The following is a 17,347-nucleotide window of genomic DNA, read 5'->3' as shown; positions in this document are numbered from 1 at the left end:
GTCTGTGGGGGGGAAGTTACTAGTCTGTACGATCGCTGGAGACGGTCCTCACCGGAGGCCTCTCCCTTGTCCTCGGCCGACCCTCCGGGTCCCCGTCTAACATTGGTGGCCAGCGGCGCGATCCGAACCAACGCGTAATCGTACAGAGAGTAACTCACCCCACGACTCAACCACAATGACAACCAAAGAGAGCGGATCCACAGAAAAATTCCAGATGGAGAAATTAGAAGAGTACAACCACCGAGAGCTAAAACAATTTTGCATAGAACTAGGCATTGCTACCACAGGACTAAGCACGAAAGAAGACTTCAAACAGGCCCTAGAGTCTTGGGCGGAGACGGTTACGGCCGTACCCCAGAACCAAAACCTCGAAGCACCAGAAACAAGCACCACTCCGACAGAAGGAAGGAGATCCGAGAACGAGAGAAAAGCAGACTCCATGAATTAGAGCTGGCTCGACTTCGGTTGGATGGAGAACTAAAGTTGGCGAAACAAAAGAGAACCTTGGAACACTTGCGGCTCCGAGAGGAGCGGGAAGAGAAGCAAAGACAGAGGGAGTTAGAAGAGAAAAAACTGGCCTACGAACATGAGCGCAATCTAGCAGAAATAGAGCTTCGGAAGCAGAATAAAGAGCTCGGGGTGCCCGAGCACCCGAACACTCCTGGCACTACAGACCCAAAAGTCCACATCCCCAAGGATGTCGTCAGAGAGTATTATCGGAACGACGATATCCAACAATGGTTCAAAGCCTACGAGATAGCCATGACCTCCCACCGGATTTCGCGAAGTGACTGGGGAGCCGGGTTATGGGGGACGTTCGTCAACGAAGGGCGCGACGCCCTGCTGCAACTCCCGGACCATCAGATGAACTCCTATGACCATATGAAGGCCGCCCTCCTCACTCGATACGGACTCACGCCCGAAATGTACCGCCAGCGGTTCCGCGACTGCAAACGGATCCCGGGTACAACTTGGGTGGAGTACGTGAACTTTTTCAGCAGAGCATTCGAGGGGTGGATCAAGGGCAGCCAGGTAACCACCTATGAACAACTCTTTAACCTCATTGTGTGGGAGCACCTCTCCAACAATTGCTTCGTCGAGCTCAGGCAGCACCTCCTCGACAGTAAACTGACTGACTCTCGGCAACTCGCCGCCGAAGCTGACCGATGGGAAAGCACTCGAGTTACCCGAAGCGGACCCAGCGAGCCAAACAGAACCAACCAAGGTCCCCATCGCCCCCGAGGAGGAGGAGGCCAGGGTCGGGGCAGAGACGCCGTCCCGACGGCTCCCGCCAGCAACACCCCGCCCCCGGCCGGCAGGGGAAACCCCCCGATGCGTCCGGGGTTCCGAACCAACGTTACTTGCCACCGGTGCCAGCGGACCGGCCACTATGCCAACGACCCTAATTGCCCGAAGAACCAGAATCCTATACCCCGCCAGGTCGCTGCCGCCGCCCTGGGAGAAGAGCAAGCCCCAGAGGGGTATGAAGAATACGAGCAGGAACAGCCCGAGTGGGAACCAGCCGCCATCTCCCTGGTCTGCCTAGGGGAAAGAGACATGATTCCGCGGGCTCCCCTACCCGCCAATACGAGAAAATACAGCCAGTGGGTAAACATAAATGGGCGCAAGGCTGAAGCCCTACGCGACACCGGGGACAGTGTGACGGCAGTCCGCTGTCATCTGGTAACCCCGGAGCAGATCTTGCCAAACGTCCTTTGCCCCGTCCGATCAGCCGACAACTCAGAAAGCCTGTGTCGGATGGCCTGCGTCCCCTTCGAGTGGGGAGGAGTGTCCGGAATGCTGAAAGTGACTGTCCGCAATGATGCCCCCGTGGACTGCCTCCTGGGAAACGACCTCGGAAGTTCCCCTTGGGCAGCCGTCGAAAGAAGAGAGCACCTGGGGATGTTGGGCCTCCCTGAATGGGCCTGCATAACGACCCGGTCCATGGCCGCCCGCGCCATCTCCAGTCCTGAAGAACCCGAATGGCCAGAACCTCCTCCCCCGATTGTCCCGGAGGGAGACGCCCTAAGTGCCAATCCCCCAGGGCAAAACGAAGAAGGGCCCGTTCAACTCCAGGACCTTCCCGAACTGGCCCAGTGGCGTCAAGAGGGTGGTCCCACCTAGGAACAATTACGACAAGAACAGAAGTCCTGTCCCTCCCTCGAGGGACTCAGGCAGCAAGCCCTCGCCCAGGGTGCAGGAGACACCGCAGGGGCCCACTGGATTTATTGGGACAATGACCTGCTCTACAGCGAGCAAAGAATTGCTGAGCTGGGGGCCAGTCGGGTGCTGGTGGTGCCCCTCCGCTTCAGAGACTTCCTTTTGAACTTAGCGCACGATGCCCCCCTTGCTGGACACTTGGGACAAGACAAAACATACAACCGCCTGGTAACACACTTTTACTGGCCCAAAATGCGAAATGATGTCTCCAACCACTGCCGGGCCTGCCCCACCTGCCAGGCCAGCGGGAAGAGCGGCCGAAAGATCAAAGCACCCTTGCAACCCTTTCCCGTCGTCACCACCCCGTTCGAACGGGTGGGAATAGACATTGTGGGGCCCCTAGACCCCCGAACGGCCCAGGGGCACCGGTTCATCCTAGTCCTGGTGGACCACGCCACCCGGTACCCCGAGGCCATTCCTCTTCGGATCGTGACAGCACCCGTGGTAGGCCGAGCCTTGATGGGGATCTTCTCTCGAGTGGGTTTCCCCCGGGAGGTCGTCAGCGACAGGGGCACGAACTTTATTTCAAAATACATGAGGTCTCTCTGGCAGCAGTGCGGGGTCACCTACCGGTTCACGACCCCTTATCACCCACAAGGAAACGGACTGGTCAAGCGGTTTAACCGTACTCTCAAGGGAATGATCATGGGCCTGGAAGAACCCCTACGTCGCCAATGGGACGTGCTGCTCCCCTGCCTCCTCTTCGCCTATCGAGAAGTTCCCCAGAAATCCCTCGGTTTCAGCCCCTTCGAGCTCCTGTACGGACACCCCGTCCGGGGCCCCCTCAGCCTGGTCAAGGAAGGATGGGAGATGGCCCCCCAGAAGACCCCTCCGGACGTATATAAATATCTCCTGACCCTCCGCAACCAGACCCGGCGATTCAGGGAACTCGCCAAAGCCAACCTTGAGGCCAGTCAGGAGGACATGAAGAAATGGTACGATCAACATGCCTCCTCCATCGAGTTCGAACTAGGCCAGCAAGTATGGGTGATGTCTCCAGTCGAACCTTGTGCCCTGCAGGACAAGTGGACAGGACCCTTCAAGGTGATAGAGCGCAAGGGCCCTGTCACCTACCTAATAGACATGGAGTCCCCCCGGAACCCACTCCGAGTCCTCCACGCCAACAGACTCAAACCCCACTTCGTACGCTCGGAGCTCAGCCTACTAATGGCAACAGATAGTGGGATAGAAGAAGACTCCAAGCCCCTCCCTGACCTACTGAGGACCCGTGAAAAAGATGGCTCAGTGGAAGGGGTCAGACTCTCCGAGGCCTTGTCCCCGAAACAACGCCAAGACTGCCGGGCTCTCCTGCTACAATTTGCAAATCTGTTCTCCCTCACCCCAGGGGTCACCCCCTGGTGCCTTCACGACGTGGACACTGGGGATAGTCCACCTATTCGATACAGGGCGTACCGAGTGCCAGATCGGGTGCGCACCTGCATCCAGGACGAAGTCTCCAAAATGCTGGCTCTAGGAGTAATTGAGCCATCCGACAGCCCCTGGGCCAGCCCAGTCATACTGGTCCCCAAGGCTGCCGCCCCGGGCGTCGCCCCCGAGCTCCGGTTCTGTGTAGACTATCGGGGCCTGAACGCTGTTACCCGAACCGACGCTCACCCCATCCCCCGGGCGGATGAGCTGGTTGACCGCATGGGGGCTGCCCGCTATCTGAGCATCTTCGATCTGACGGCAGGCTACTGGCAGATCGGCCTCACCCCCAGGGCACAAGAACGATCCGCCTTCTCTACCCCGGATGGCCACTACCACTTCAAAGTGATGCCATTCGGCATGAAAAACGCTCCAGCTACTTTCCAACAACTTGTGAACCAGGTATTGGCGGGCCTCGAAGAATTCAGCGCCGCCTACCTGGACGATATCGCTGTGTACAGTCGTCACTGGGCAGACCACCTTCACCACCTCCGAGAAGTCCTGCACGCCCTCCAGCAGGCCGGCCTCACCATCAAAGCCAGCAAATGTCAGATTGGCCAGGGGTCCGTGACCTATCTCGGACACCAAGTGGGGAGCGGTCTGGTGGCCCCCCTTCAGCTCAAGATCGCTGCCATCCAGTCCTGGCAACCTCCTGTCACCCAAACCGAGGTCCGAGCCTTCCTAGGGCTCACCGGATACTACCGGCGGTTTGTAAAGGACTATGGCAGCATTGTGGGGCCCCTCACAGAACTCACCTCCAAGAAAAACCCCAAAACCGTCAACTGGACTTCGGACTGTCAAGCGGCCTTCGAGAAATTGAAGGCCGCCATGTGCACCGCCCCGTGCTCCAGGCCCCCGACTACGGCCGGGAATTCATCATCCAGACGGACGCCTCAGATCATGGCATTGGGGCAGTACTCTCTCAACTCAACGCCGAGGGAGTCGATCAACCAGTGGCCTTCATCAGCCGACGCCTGCTGGCCCGAGAACAGCGCTGGAGCACCATCGCGCGCGAGGCCTTCGCTGTAGTGTGGGCCCTCAAGAAGCTCCCGCCCTACCTCTTCGGTACCCATTTCAGGGTACAAACAGACCATAGACCCCTGCAATGGCTGATGCAGATGCGGGGGGAGAACCCAAAACTGTTGCGATGGTCCATCTCCTTGCAGGGGATGGACTTCACTGTGGAGCATCGCCCTGGCCAAGACCACGCCAACGCGGACGGCCTGTCACGCTTTTTCCGCCTCGGCGAAGAGAGTACCCAAGAAGATGGGTGACTCTCCCTGCCTTCAGCTGGGGGGGACGCATGTTGGACAGGCCTCGTGAAGGGGCCGCTGCCTCCCCGCATGATAAGACCCGAACACCGGCTCTCCCGGTGTCACCAAAAGAACCACCCCGGCAACCCACAGAAGCAATCCGCAACCCGTCCCCAACGGGACGCCTGCTCCCGAACACCACAACATCGGCCGGCCCGGGCCACCCTCAGCAGCATTGCCCCGGCCCAGCCGCCATCTTGGACACTGCACCACGAGGCCGCGTGGCCTCAGCTCGACCCCAACCCTGGGCCTGGCCAGGCCCCGACATCGAGGCACCACCATCCACCCAGGAGGTGAACGGACCACTCGGCAGGTCAATGGGAGAGAGGAGCGTCAATGGTTCTCCCCCACCAGGTGCCGATCGCCCCCAGCCTCCCCGGGCGCTGGCTCCACCCTCCTGCTGGGTGTCTGGACTCCCTCATCCCGGACCTCCCAACCTCCAAGAGCGAGGGTCCGGACATCAAAGGAGGCCAGACCTATAACTGGGGCAGCTCCAGAGCAGGAAGGCAGTTGTATCCTGGAGTCGAGAGACACCTAGAAGAACTCATCCTTGACGGACTGCTGGCGCTGCCGCAGCCCTGCCTTGAGAATCATCGTTCCTGCCTGCTGGCGCTGCCGCGGCCCTCTGCAACCTGCACCTTCGTCGGGACCTGCTGGCGCTGCCGCGGCCCATCCTCGTGACCCATCGTTCCTGCCTGCTGGCGCTGCCGCGGCCCTCTGCACCTACATCCTTGTCGGGACCTGCTGGCGCTGCCGCGCCCATCCTTGTGAACCATCATTCCTGCCTGCTGGCGCTGCCGCGGCCCTCTGCAACCTACATCTTCGTTGGGACCTGCTGGCGCTGCCGCGGCCCATCCTTGTGCGAACCATCACCTTTGCCTGCTGGCGCTGCCGCGGCCCTTCTCAAGTGAGACTTATCATCCTAGCCTGCTGGCGCTGCCGCGGCCCGACCTTCCAGAACTCCGAGCTCGAGGATTGTGAGCTACCCATCTTGCCACCACAGTACCAGACCGGTACCAAGACTGTCCCGCTACCCTTTCCCCCTCAAGAGACTAGAATTGAGAGGACCCTCGTGTCCCGACCTCCCTGTATCGCTGATAACCTTTCTTCAAGAATCGTATATAAAGAGTGTTGATCTTATCCTTGTGTGGTGTCCGTCTGTGGGGGGGAAGTTACTAGTCTGTACGATCGCTGGAGACGGTCCTCACCAGAGGCCTCTCCCTTGTCCTCGGCCGACCCTCCGGGTCCCCGTCTAACATCTTGCAATTCAATGAAACGTTGATCTCTTTCCCCGACTTATATTGGGATGTTTTAAAATTGTAATTTTAAATGTTTCTTTTCATTGTATGCTTTTATGGTGAGAATACTTACAAGCGAATAAAGCTGATTTGAAATTACTTAATGTTTATTACACTTAATACGTATCAGAAGCGATGCACTAACTTCCTGATTTTTAGAAAGCTGCTGAAAACCACACTGTTCTGATTAGTCTCTCCTTGGTTAGTAATGGCAGTCATAGCACGGAGATACCACTGATGGGATGATTTGGGTGCTTTATAAAATAAATAAATAAATAAATAAATAAATAAAATCAAGTCTGCACTGTTACATTTCTGCAGGCCAAACCAGCCAGAATTAAAAGAGTAAAAAAGACCTGTTAAATTCCAGGACTTGTGGATTTTGGCCAGTAAGTAGCAAAAATCAAATTTTATACAAATTTTTAGGGCTAAGCTTAGGCTAGGCGATAATTGTCATACTTAGATACTGAGAACTCTCTATGAGGTTTTATTGGATGCGATAATTATCCCATCCAACTATGGGGCATTCATAATAAAGTCCCCAAGTAGTTACTTTGTACCTGCATTCTATGTGTTTACAGACATTAAAGTGTCAGTGTCATGGTGTTTCTGTGGCCTGTAAACTTTCAACCGAAATGATATCTACATTTCAAGACAAATGTGGATAGTTTCAAAACACCTAGAAGGCTATATATAATTATATACTTGTTCAAATTTTCATATTTTTGATAAAACTGTATTTTATTTGTAAGAAGTGAGCAGGGTAGGTACCGATATCAACATTCAGTAACAGCAAACTAATAAAAAAATCGAAATTGCACTTACATTTTCAATGTCTGTATTTCTTGGTCAAACTGTGCTTTAAGCTCTTGAATACTAACGTCAACCATCTAGAAAAATGAGAAAGAACTTTCATAGTCAGAGGTCATTGCTCCTAAAACAATATTCCAGTTTCATAGTCTGGTGAGTTTTTCCTGGTAATTTTTCAAAATTGAGGAATACTTCACAAATGTTTACGAACAAATGTTGACAGTCATAAAAAAGAATGTTAATACACGAGAAAAACACATGCGGATCAAAAGGGTTCAAATCTATGACAGAAGATTTATGATCCGAGTTTAGATAACTATTAGACTATGCCTGCAAATATGCACAACTCAAAAATCCTTAATCGCCAAGGATCAAGTGTGAAAATGAAATCTTCTAAGAGGAGTTCAGTTACTTCTACTCTTGGAGAAGATGTAATACTTATTTAAAAAGATACCCAAGAGATTTCCTGAAGTGTTTGAGTGATGGTAGAAAATGTTTCACTCGTGAGTGACACACGTATATCAGCTACACTGGAGAGGAGTGTGCCCAGTTTGACTTTTGCAAGTGGTTTTGTAGAGATGTGGCAAACCGGGTGAGCACTGACCCTTTTGGAATATTCCTACCTTGAAAACTGATAATACAACTTTAGAGGAAGATTTGGAATAAATGTGATGTTTGTGCCATCAGCAAGGCAAGGTTTGGTGTTGTCAATTCTTGAGGTTGTTCCGCTACCTGCTATTTAAATATTAGCAATAGAAAGTAGAAAGGGTAATACTGCATTGTGTTACATGATTAGGAATGTTATAAGAATGAATACTTACGATCCTCCCATAGTATACAGGGTTTTACACTTAAATCCAGTCACATAAATGTACAATAGGCATAATTATGAAATGCACAGAATACAGAGCGGGTGATACTAATTTTGCAGACACCCACAATTGGATTTAGTGGGCACTGAAAGGCACCGGCACTCCACAACCATTACATTTTGATGTAGGTATACTAGGCTAGTCAGAATCGGCCATAGCAGTGCACTCTTTCTGCTTCTCTCTCTCCTGCGATACCACTCCAGCTGACTCACAATTATGCACTTTATATGAAGATTTTAAACAGGATGTCGCATTTCAGTAAAAAATAAAGTTAGATATTCAAGTTACTGAGTTGAATTGCTCTAAATTACATATTTCTCAGGTGGATTCACAACTTAAATACATTAGACGGGAGATCCTTCATCATGTTTAATGGTCAACATTCAGTTTATGCAATATGTTTTTGGCGGCTGATACTGACCACTCAGTGTGATTCCTGATGAAGAAAAAGGGTTCTTTAAATAGTTTATTTGGGAAGGTGAGAAGGTTCAATACTTTTCGGAAAAAATAAAACGATTTATCTTGCCACTTGAATTATTCTTAAAAATCTGATGTAACACTACGTTTACGCTGTCTAATGTTTTGAACTTGATGGATCAATTCTTGCTTATTTAAACACCTGCAAAGGCAAAAAAAGAGAATATTTTCCTGGTGATGACTGGTTATTTCAGAAGCTCTATCAATGAAAGGAGGAGACGGAGCAATGCCTGCTTGTGTCTGCTACAGCCCTCACTGTTGCTCGCTGGGCCATTGGGCGCTGCAAGCCTGGTAGAAAAGCCTCTCCTGAGATTAGGAAGCACCGTTCTGCCTTCTGAACCCATTGGAAGCCTACCAGCATGCCACGTGGTGGGGCAGACTAACGCTGCAACAAAACTGAGCTGCCATAACAAAAGAAAAAAGCAATGGGTGGAATGCTTGAATCAATCTCAGCTTAAGCTGAATTTCAGTTGATAATTTTTCGCCACACACAGATCATCATCTGCAAATTAGACTTGGTTCTCCATCAATAGGAACAGTGGAACCAGATGTGCCTGGCCAGATCCCCTCTCGACAGGACCAGATACAACCCCAGACCAGCTTTGGCATATTTGATCCTCATCGGTTAGGAGCAGTTTGAGGTCAATGGCACAGAGAGCAAGGTACCTGTGTCTGGGCATACCTATTGATCTTAGTATATACTGTGTAGAAAAAAAGGATGAGTGGTGTGGTTGAATTACTAATAATTACACAATATCTCATTCTAATTCATTGTTTTTGACACCATGGCCTTCTAGACCTACAACATCCATATAAAAATCAGAATTGGCCCTGCTCCAACAGAAGTAGTAGAGCAGGAACTGCTCTGTTAGCAATTTTGACCCTTATTAGCGAGGTGCAGCAGGAGTTCATTGGCAGATTGAGTTTTACACCTATTTCCTGGCATACCTGTGGAACTTAGGGTGTCACTTGAGAAAAACACAGAAGTAATGAGTTGGATGCTTCGCCTGATCTCAGTGACTAGTAATTCCTCAGGCCACATTCAGTCCATTGTTTCTTTTGTTCACTATGTAACTCCAGACACATTGCACCCGCAAGTGAATAAGACATGGCCATGCTCCTCAGGGAACTCTCCAGCCATACTACCAAGCCATCTCCATTCTAGAAAGTAACACAAGCCACCCCAGAATTTGGCCAATTGGTCAGGTGCAGCTTTAGTCCTGTAGCAGGATGCATGTTTGGGAATGCCAATCACATGTTGGGTGTCTCACTTAGAAAAACAAATATACGATGAGTGAAATGCTTAAATTAATCTCGCCTACTGGCAATTACTTGGGGATGTGTTCCAGTACATAAGTCCTTCTTTTGGCATAAGAAAAGCAGCCAAGCTCTTCTATCTGGTAAGCGTTCTTTGCAACTGGTGGTCTCCCCAGATATTCGGCATCTGTCAAACATCTGGCACTTGATGGCAATGTGCATGCAAATGAGGAACTTTCAATTTACCAAACATAAAAATATTGTGTTTGCTGGGCAGTAGCGTTTTTATGAAACCTGATGTTTGAGGAGAAATGCTGTAAATTTTCAAAAAAATCATTAGCTAATGATTGAGGAAACATTTGTTTATTTACCAAACAAAGTAAAGCTAGTATTTGAAGACTATTTAAAAGAATTATGTTACTTACCCAGTAAGCATCTGTTCTTGGCATTTAGAGCTGTAGATTCACATGCTTTGCATACTCCTGCCTTCTAGTGTTGGGTCTGGATTTTTGCAAGCTGTTTTTCTTTGAAAAAGTTTTTCCAGTGACAAGGTCAGGTGACTCCTCCTTTCAGTGATAGTGCGCATGGCCATCGACTCCAATGTTGGATTGTTTTCCCGCAAGAGGTTGAGAATGGAGTAAGTGAGTGTAGTAGAGAGATGTCCAAGCATAAGTAATGTAAATAATGAGAACTGCAACAACTACAGGTGTTCGGTAAGGTGGGAGGGTGCATGTGAATCTACAGCTCTACATGCCAAGAACAGATGCTTACTGGGTAAGTAACCTAATCGGTTCGAGGCATGTGTGCTGTAGAAACACATGCTTTGCATAGACTATATAGCAGTATTCTTTCAAAGCGGTGGCTAACCAGTAGATATTGCAGTCGTCGGAAAAATTGCCTTTAGCACTGCTTGCACATTGGCTTGTTGGCATGCTAACACATCCACATAATAGTGTTTGGTAAATGTGTGTGATGTAGACCATGTTGCTGCCTTACATATGTCAGCTATAGGAATATTACCTAAAAAGGCCATAGATGCTCCTATTTTGCGAGTGGAATGCGATCTAGAGGGTATTGATAAAGTTCTTTTAGCTTTTGCATATCAAGTTTGAATGCATTTAACAATCCATCTTGAAATGCCAGATTTAGAGATAGGATTGCCTTTGTGACGTGGAGCAAATGCAACAAAAGGTTGCTTTGTTATACGAAAATATATTGTCCTTTCGATATAATACAATAACACTCTTCTGACATCAAGTGTGTGAAGAGGTCGTCCTACTTCAGAACCGGGTTGGGGGAAGAACACAGGTAACACAACTTACTGGTTAAGATGAAAAGCAGAAACTACTTTAGGGAGGAATTTTGGGTTGGTGCGAAGAACTACCCTATCTGTATGAAACTGAAAGAAGGGTTCTTCTAAGGTTAATGTCTGTAGCTCACCAACTCTCCTTAATGAAGTGATTGCAATGAGGAAGGCAACCTTCTATGAAAGTAACTGTAAAGGACAATTGTGTAATGGTTCAAAGGGTAGGCCATGAGTCTTGTAAGTACAGTGTTTAGATTCCATACCGGTGCCGAAGGTATGCTGGGTGGTATTACTCTTGTGGAGAAGTGTGGCTCATTGGTTAGAGCAGCAGACCCTGATGCAGAGGTCTGGCCCGGGACCAGGGTTCAATTCCCACCTCGGGGGGTCTTGGGCTCAATTTCCTCGGACCTGATAATTCTCGCCTCAGTGCCTATTCTAATCATGGGTCCCACTCTGCAACTCTGGGCAATAGTTTGCTTAATCTCCACAACGGCCTCAAAAGCACTGGGATGCCTGGCTTCACCTTGGGGACATTTCACAGGGAAAAGCCAGGAAGGGTTCACACAGGGGTATGAGTCACAGCGCCAGGACACCCCAGTTGGGGTATTAGTGCGCTTTACAAGTACAAATTACATAGAAGCCCTCTATAAAGGCTTTAATCAGAGGAACTTTGAACAAAGATAAATGCTGTCTGTTTTGCAAATAGGCAGCTACTGCTGCAAGGTGCAATCAAATAGATGTGCAAGCTAGACTATTTTGCTGTAGGTGTAGAAGGTAACATATAATGTTTTGAACAGAAGCATCTAGAGGATTAATATTGTTGTTATTACAAAGGATAACAAATCATTACCATTTTGCTGCATAACAAGCTTTGGTAGTGGGCTTTCTTGCTTCTTTTAGAATAGTCAACAGTCTGGTTACAAATTTAAGTATCCACACTCTAGGACTTCAGGAGTCAAATCCCCAAGTCTAGCTGCTTGGGGTTTGGGTGTCTAATTTCTTCACTGTTCTGAGTGAGAAGGGTGGAATTGAGCTGCAGCTTTTGATGTGGAACCACCGAGAGTTCCAAGAGTGTGGTGTCCCTCGGTTGACGTGCCCATGTGGGAGCTACTAAAATCAGTGTGAGCAATGTTTGCCTGAGCTTTTGAACCAGAAATGGAAGGAGAGGAAGAGATAGAAAAGCGTAGGCAAATATTCCTGACCAATTGATCCACAGGGCATAGCCTTATGAGCGAGGGTGTGGGAACCTGGAGGCGAAATTTGGGCATTTTGCTTTGTCCTCTGTGGCGAACAGATCTAATTGTTGAAATCCCCATTTTTGAAAGTATGGAAGGAGAACTTGAGGATGAAGTTCCCACTTGTGCATTTTCTGCCTCTCTCTGCTGAGGAGGTTCTGTGATGGATTGCCCAGCTCCAAATGGTCTGAAAGAGGCATGACCGCTGGAGTGAGTGTGTACCCCCTGTTTTTGTACATAGTACATAGCTGTCATGTTATCCATGCGGACTAGGACAACATTGCCTATGAGATGAGACTGAAAAGCTTTGAGCGCTAGAAATACTGCTAGAAGCTCTAGAGTGCTGATGTGGAGACATTTGTGCTTCTTGCCCAGAGACCCTGAACTGTATAATTGTAGAGATGAGCACCACAACCTGTGACAGATGCATCTGCTGTTAGCACGATGTGTGAAACAGGGTCGATGAGCGGCCGCCATCGTAATAAATTTTGAGAGTTCCACCACTGCATAGAACGATGGGTGCGGCTGTCCACCAACACTAGATCTATTAATTGACCCTGCAACTGATTCCACTGACGTGCTAAGCATTCTTGTAGAGGACACATGTGGTGTCCTGCATGAGGCCTATTGCAATGCATGATACCATCATTCCAAGCAGTTGCATAAAAGTCCTGAATGGTAAGGTTTGGTTGGCTTGAAACTGTAGTGACATTGTTCAAATATTGCGAATTGTGGCTGCATTGGGAGAGGCTAGAGCCATGTGAGTGTTGAGAGTCCCTCCAAGATCGGATTGTTTTTGTGAAGGCTGTAGAGGAGACTTTTGCATGTTGATCGTGAAGCCCAATCAATGGAGTAGGTCTAGAGTGGTCTGAGTGTGTTGTAGACGATTCTAGGGAGTACTGGCTTGATGACCCAGTCATCTAAGTAAGGGAAGACTTGAATTTGTTGACTTCTGAGATGAGCTGCCACTACTGCTAGACATTTGGTAAACACCTAATCCTTGGTAACTCAATGGAACTAGTTCCATGGCTCCCTTTTCCAAGAGAGATTGCACCTGCAGTTTGAGTAATTGTAAGTGTTTTGACTACAGTTTGAGAGTGCAAGGTGGAATATTTGGAGGATTGGTGGTAAGCTCCAGGCAAAAACCACGTTAGATAAGCTCGATCACCCATTTGTCGGATGTAATCGATTGCCAAATGGGGAGAAATTGTTGAAGCCTTCCCCCAACAGGTGTTAATAATCGTGGGGAATGTGGGGAAGTCATGGTTTGTTGGAGAAGGGGAATTACACGCTGTGGCACCTCTACCCATACGTTTGGAATTGTTTCCTCTATACCCTACTCTATAAAAAACCTCTAGAGGGAGAAGACTGGGTGTTGCCTTTATAAGGAGAAGCATTTGGGTCTGAGGTTGTGGTTTTGGACCCTCCTCTGTAAAAGGAGCAGTGAAAGGAGCCTCTATTTGATGGGGACTGGAGCTCACCCATGGACTTTGCCACTTCTGTACCTTTCTTCATTTTTTCCAGAGCCTGATTGACTTCAGGACCAAACAGGCGTTGCTTGTAAAAAGGATTTAAAATGGATTGCTGAGCCTCAGGTGAAATCCTAACCTATGCATGCCTTCTTAAAAGAATGCTAGTATTAATCTCCGTGGCAGCGGAGTCAGCAGCATCTAGAGAACATCTGATGGAAGAGTTAGAAATTAGTTTGCCTTCCTCAGCTAATGCTTGTGCTTTGCCTTTGTGTTCGTCAGGGAGATAATGAAGCAGTTGCGCCATCTCATCCTGGTGTGCCCTGTCGTACCTAGCTAGTTGACCCTGAGTGTTTGCGGTGCGCCAGTGATTGGCGGCTTGAGCAGCTATTCGTTTGCCCGATGAAGCTATCATCTTAGACTCCTTGTCTGGGGGAGGTGCATCACCAGAGGTTTGTGAATTTGTTCTCTTACGAAAACTGGACACCACTAGCGAGTCGAGAGACAACTGTCCTTTAATAAAAGCAAGATCAGATGGTCATGGTTTGTACTTTTGGGAGTTAAAATACGTGCTTGCACAAGGTCTTTTAATATGTCTGCATGTCTCATTATGCCCTTTAAAATAGGGGGAGAGTGGCGTGACCTATGTGTGGTTCCAAATGTTTCAAACAAAAATATTCCTCCAACGATTCTTTATGTAGTGCAACCACATGATACTCTGCTGTTCTAGCAATAAGCTCTTGATAAGCTATATTGTTGTCTGTTGGTGATGGCTTTGCAGGGTATAGATCTGGATAATTATCTAATGGAGTGTCAAGTGTGTAATCATTCCATGGATCTACAGGTAAATGTGTGTTTTCATTATCCGCATCATCCCCTTCAGGTTGTGTATGGGGAGATCCTTGAGGTGTAATGTGTTAAGGATCTAGAATTGGCAATTGTGGAGAAGATGTTGGAGGTGGAGGAGATTGTGGGGTAGGCTAAGCAGGGCTGGCAGCCATGTCTTTTTTCTTCTTTAGAGCATTCTTATAGGCAGGGTCCTCTGAAGGAAGATTCCGTTTGGCTGGTGACTTAGCCAGTCTTTGCTTTCGAAGCGCAGGGTTTCGGTTCTGAAACAGATTTGTCCTTCGGAACTGAGGGTTTCTGCCAACTCGGTCCCGAGCCGGAAGGCTTAACATTTTGTTTTGGTGCTGAGCCAGAGGGCTGGGCATCGGAAATATTGTCTTGGTGCCGTCCTTGGCCAGAAGGCAGAGGTGGTGCCGTAGCCTTATGCTTTTTGGAAGAGGTTTTGGGGGCAAACAGTCTTTCGTACTCACAACACCATGTCCCGGAAGTACCTCTTCAGACTCCAAGTCGATCTCGAGTTCAGAATCCGACTCTGGAACAGAGAAGGCCTCTTCTTCTTCTGCTGCCCACGCATCAATCTCTTCATGTTCAGATTCTTCACCAAAGATATACAGAGTGTATTGAATGCTTTGGTGTTGCATTTATCATTGTCAAGCCAGACGATCATGTAGAGTTTTCTTAGACCAACACGATTTACAGGAGTCCTCCTTGTGTTCCAATGAGAGGCACAAGTAACAAACTTGATGTAGGTCGGTGTGAGGGTACTTGGCGTGGCACCAAGGACAGAATTGAAATGGAGTCTGTTTCATTGGCAGAAGGCTGGACCAACACAGCTAAGCCAGAGGGCTGCCCACAAAGTTTTTGACCGAAGATGGAAAGTTTTTTGACCAATTCAATACGCGAAGAACAGAGAAACGTGTACGAAAACAATACCGTCGAGGGTACAGTGGATTGCTCACCGAGGGGAACTTGAAGAACAGTTTCAGACTGGAGCGCAGCAATGCACCTTCAAACTCGATGGTGGAAAATAACAATCTAACAATGGAGTAGATGCCTATGCACACTATCACCGAAAGGAGGAGTCACCTTACCTTGAGACTGGAAAGACTTCTTTGAAGAAAAACAACTTGCAACCATCGGGACCCAACACTAGATGGCAGGAGTATGCACAGCATGCGTATCTACAGCACACATGCCTCAAACAAAATGTTAAGGAAGTGTATTACTATAAAGTTAGCGCACTTTGAAAACCTTTTTAAGCTAATAATTTAGTGAAAATTCATGCTATCCTAGACCTGGGTGTTGCTGGTGTTATTTCCTTAGGCCAGACAATGTTTCCTTCCATGGCTGATACTTCATGTGAAAGCTATTCATCAGCTATGCTGATAGCGGAGGCATAGTTAATGGTTAAAGGTTTAAACTAGATATTTTTAGTAGTCTAAAAGGGAATTTACCTTACTACCCCAACTTAACAGAAACTGGAATTATGGAAGAAACTGCCAAAATATCACCACTATTTCACAGTGTTGTGCTCATTGATATAAGTCTTGTCAATTACTTACATTTGATAGCTTTTTCACTGCAACAACTTTTTCATTGATGTAACCTTTATATACGACTCCAAAGCCCCCCTCACCCAGTTTACAACCTCCAGCAGACACAGGCTGTTCATTGAAGTTTCCCGTAATCCTTTTCAAATCATCAAATGAAAATCTGCGAAAGTCTGAAACACAGAAAACAAAATTGTAGTTAGAAGAATTTTGTTTTGTTGTCAGTTTCAAAAATAACAGGGGGCAGTTGTCCATTCACTAGGCCACTGTGCTGGATATAAGAACACATGTATTGTTAATGTCTGCATTTCATATATTTAGAGGGCAATGAAGATTATCTATGAAACAATAATGGGGCTGACAGGCAGCAGAAAAAGAGCGTGAACACACCACCATATTGTAGCCATACTGTTTAGCCAATGGAGGTGTACTCTAATTTAAGAGGCACTAGTGTAAGCAATGGTTCATTAAAATGTTCAAAGATGGCACAGTGCATAGGGATTAAGTGGGTTCGTCCCTCAAGACCTTGGTAAAGGACATGCACTTTCACATTTCTTACACATAGGTACATAACTACCAGGCATCTCTAAGTCACCTCCAAAAGGCAAGAAGGCAAACATGACTTTCTGCCCTGTAGAAAATTATGGGCCAGATGTTAAAAAAAAATCTGGTTGCAAAAGGCCTGATTCACAGAATTGGGCTGTTTGCGACCTGAAAAATGCTGTTTTAAATGTACAAAAGGCGATTTGGTAAATTGTTACAGAATCGCATTTTGCATTTGCGATTTGGTATTTGGAAGGGTCATGTTCAGGGCTTCCTTTACAAATATCGAATCGGTATGGTATGTATTACTGTTTTGTGATCGATTTTCAGTAATACCTTATCACAGTTTCAAACTGGCAGTAGCCCATTCTCACAGTCCCACTGACCACTGCCTTCTCTTGAAAAATTAAACGGCAAAGTTTCATTTTTTCTTTTTACACACATCCCATTTTCCTTTAAGGTACAGCATGGCTACAAATAATTGCCAAAGTCATTAGCTCTCATAGGTGAGAACTAAAGGCTTTGGCAATGCTTGTTCTTTTTGTGATTATAATGCTGGCTTCCTGTTTCTAGGACTCCTATTCGTGCCTTCAATTTTCCCCAATCTGTTCTTTCCTTCACTTCCTGTGACCTTTGAGTCTGTATTTTACAGCAACAACAACTACTCTTTTAATATTATTAAATTGGTAAGGATTAGCTTTGAGCTTACTACAGGGTACTTAAAAC

The 17,347-nt window shown here is 47.9% G+C and overlaps 1 protein-coding gene across 1 annotated transcript in view; it reads right to left on the bottom strand.

Moving 5' to 3' along the window:
• IRAK4 (interleukin 1 receptor associated kinase 4) overlaps window positions 1–17,347 on the bottom strand; it is a 126,999-nt gene that overhangs the window by 48,572 nt on the left and 61,080 nt on the right. Inside the window, exons 5-6 of the mRNA XM_086919522.1 lie at window positions 16,091–16,251; window positions 7,082–7,146 (exon numbers count right to left, since the gene is read on the bottom strand). Coding sequence (XP_086775648.1) covers window positions 7,082–7,146; window positions 16,091–16,251 — 226 coding nt within the window. The remainder of the gene's footprint in view (window positions 1–7,081; window positions 7,147–16,090; window positions 16,252–17,347) is intronic.

Source organism: Lissotriton vulgaris, chromosome 1_1 (genome assembly GCF_964263255.1).
Source record: "Lissotriton vulgaris chromosome 1_1, aLisVul1.2, whole genome shotgun sequence".
Classification (NCBI taxonomy): Eukaryota; Metazoa; Chordata; class Amphibia; order Caudata; family Salamandridae; genus Lissotriton; species Lissotriton vulgaris.
This window is presented reverse-complemented; position numbering and strand designations above follow the sequence as displayed.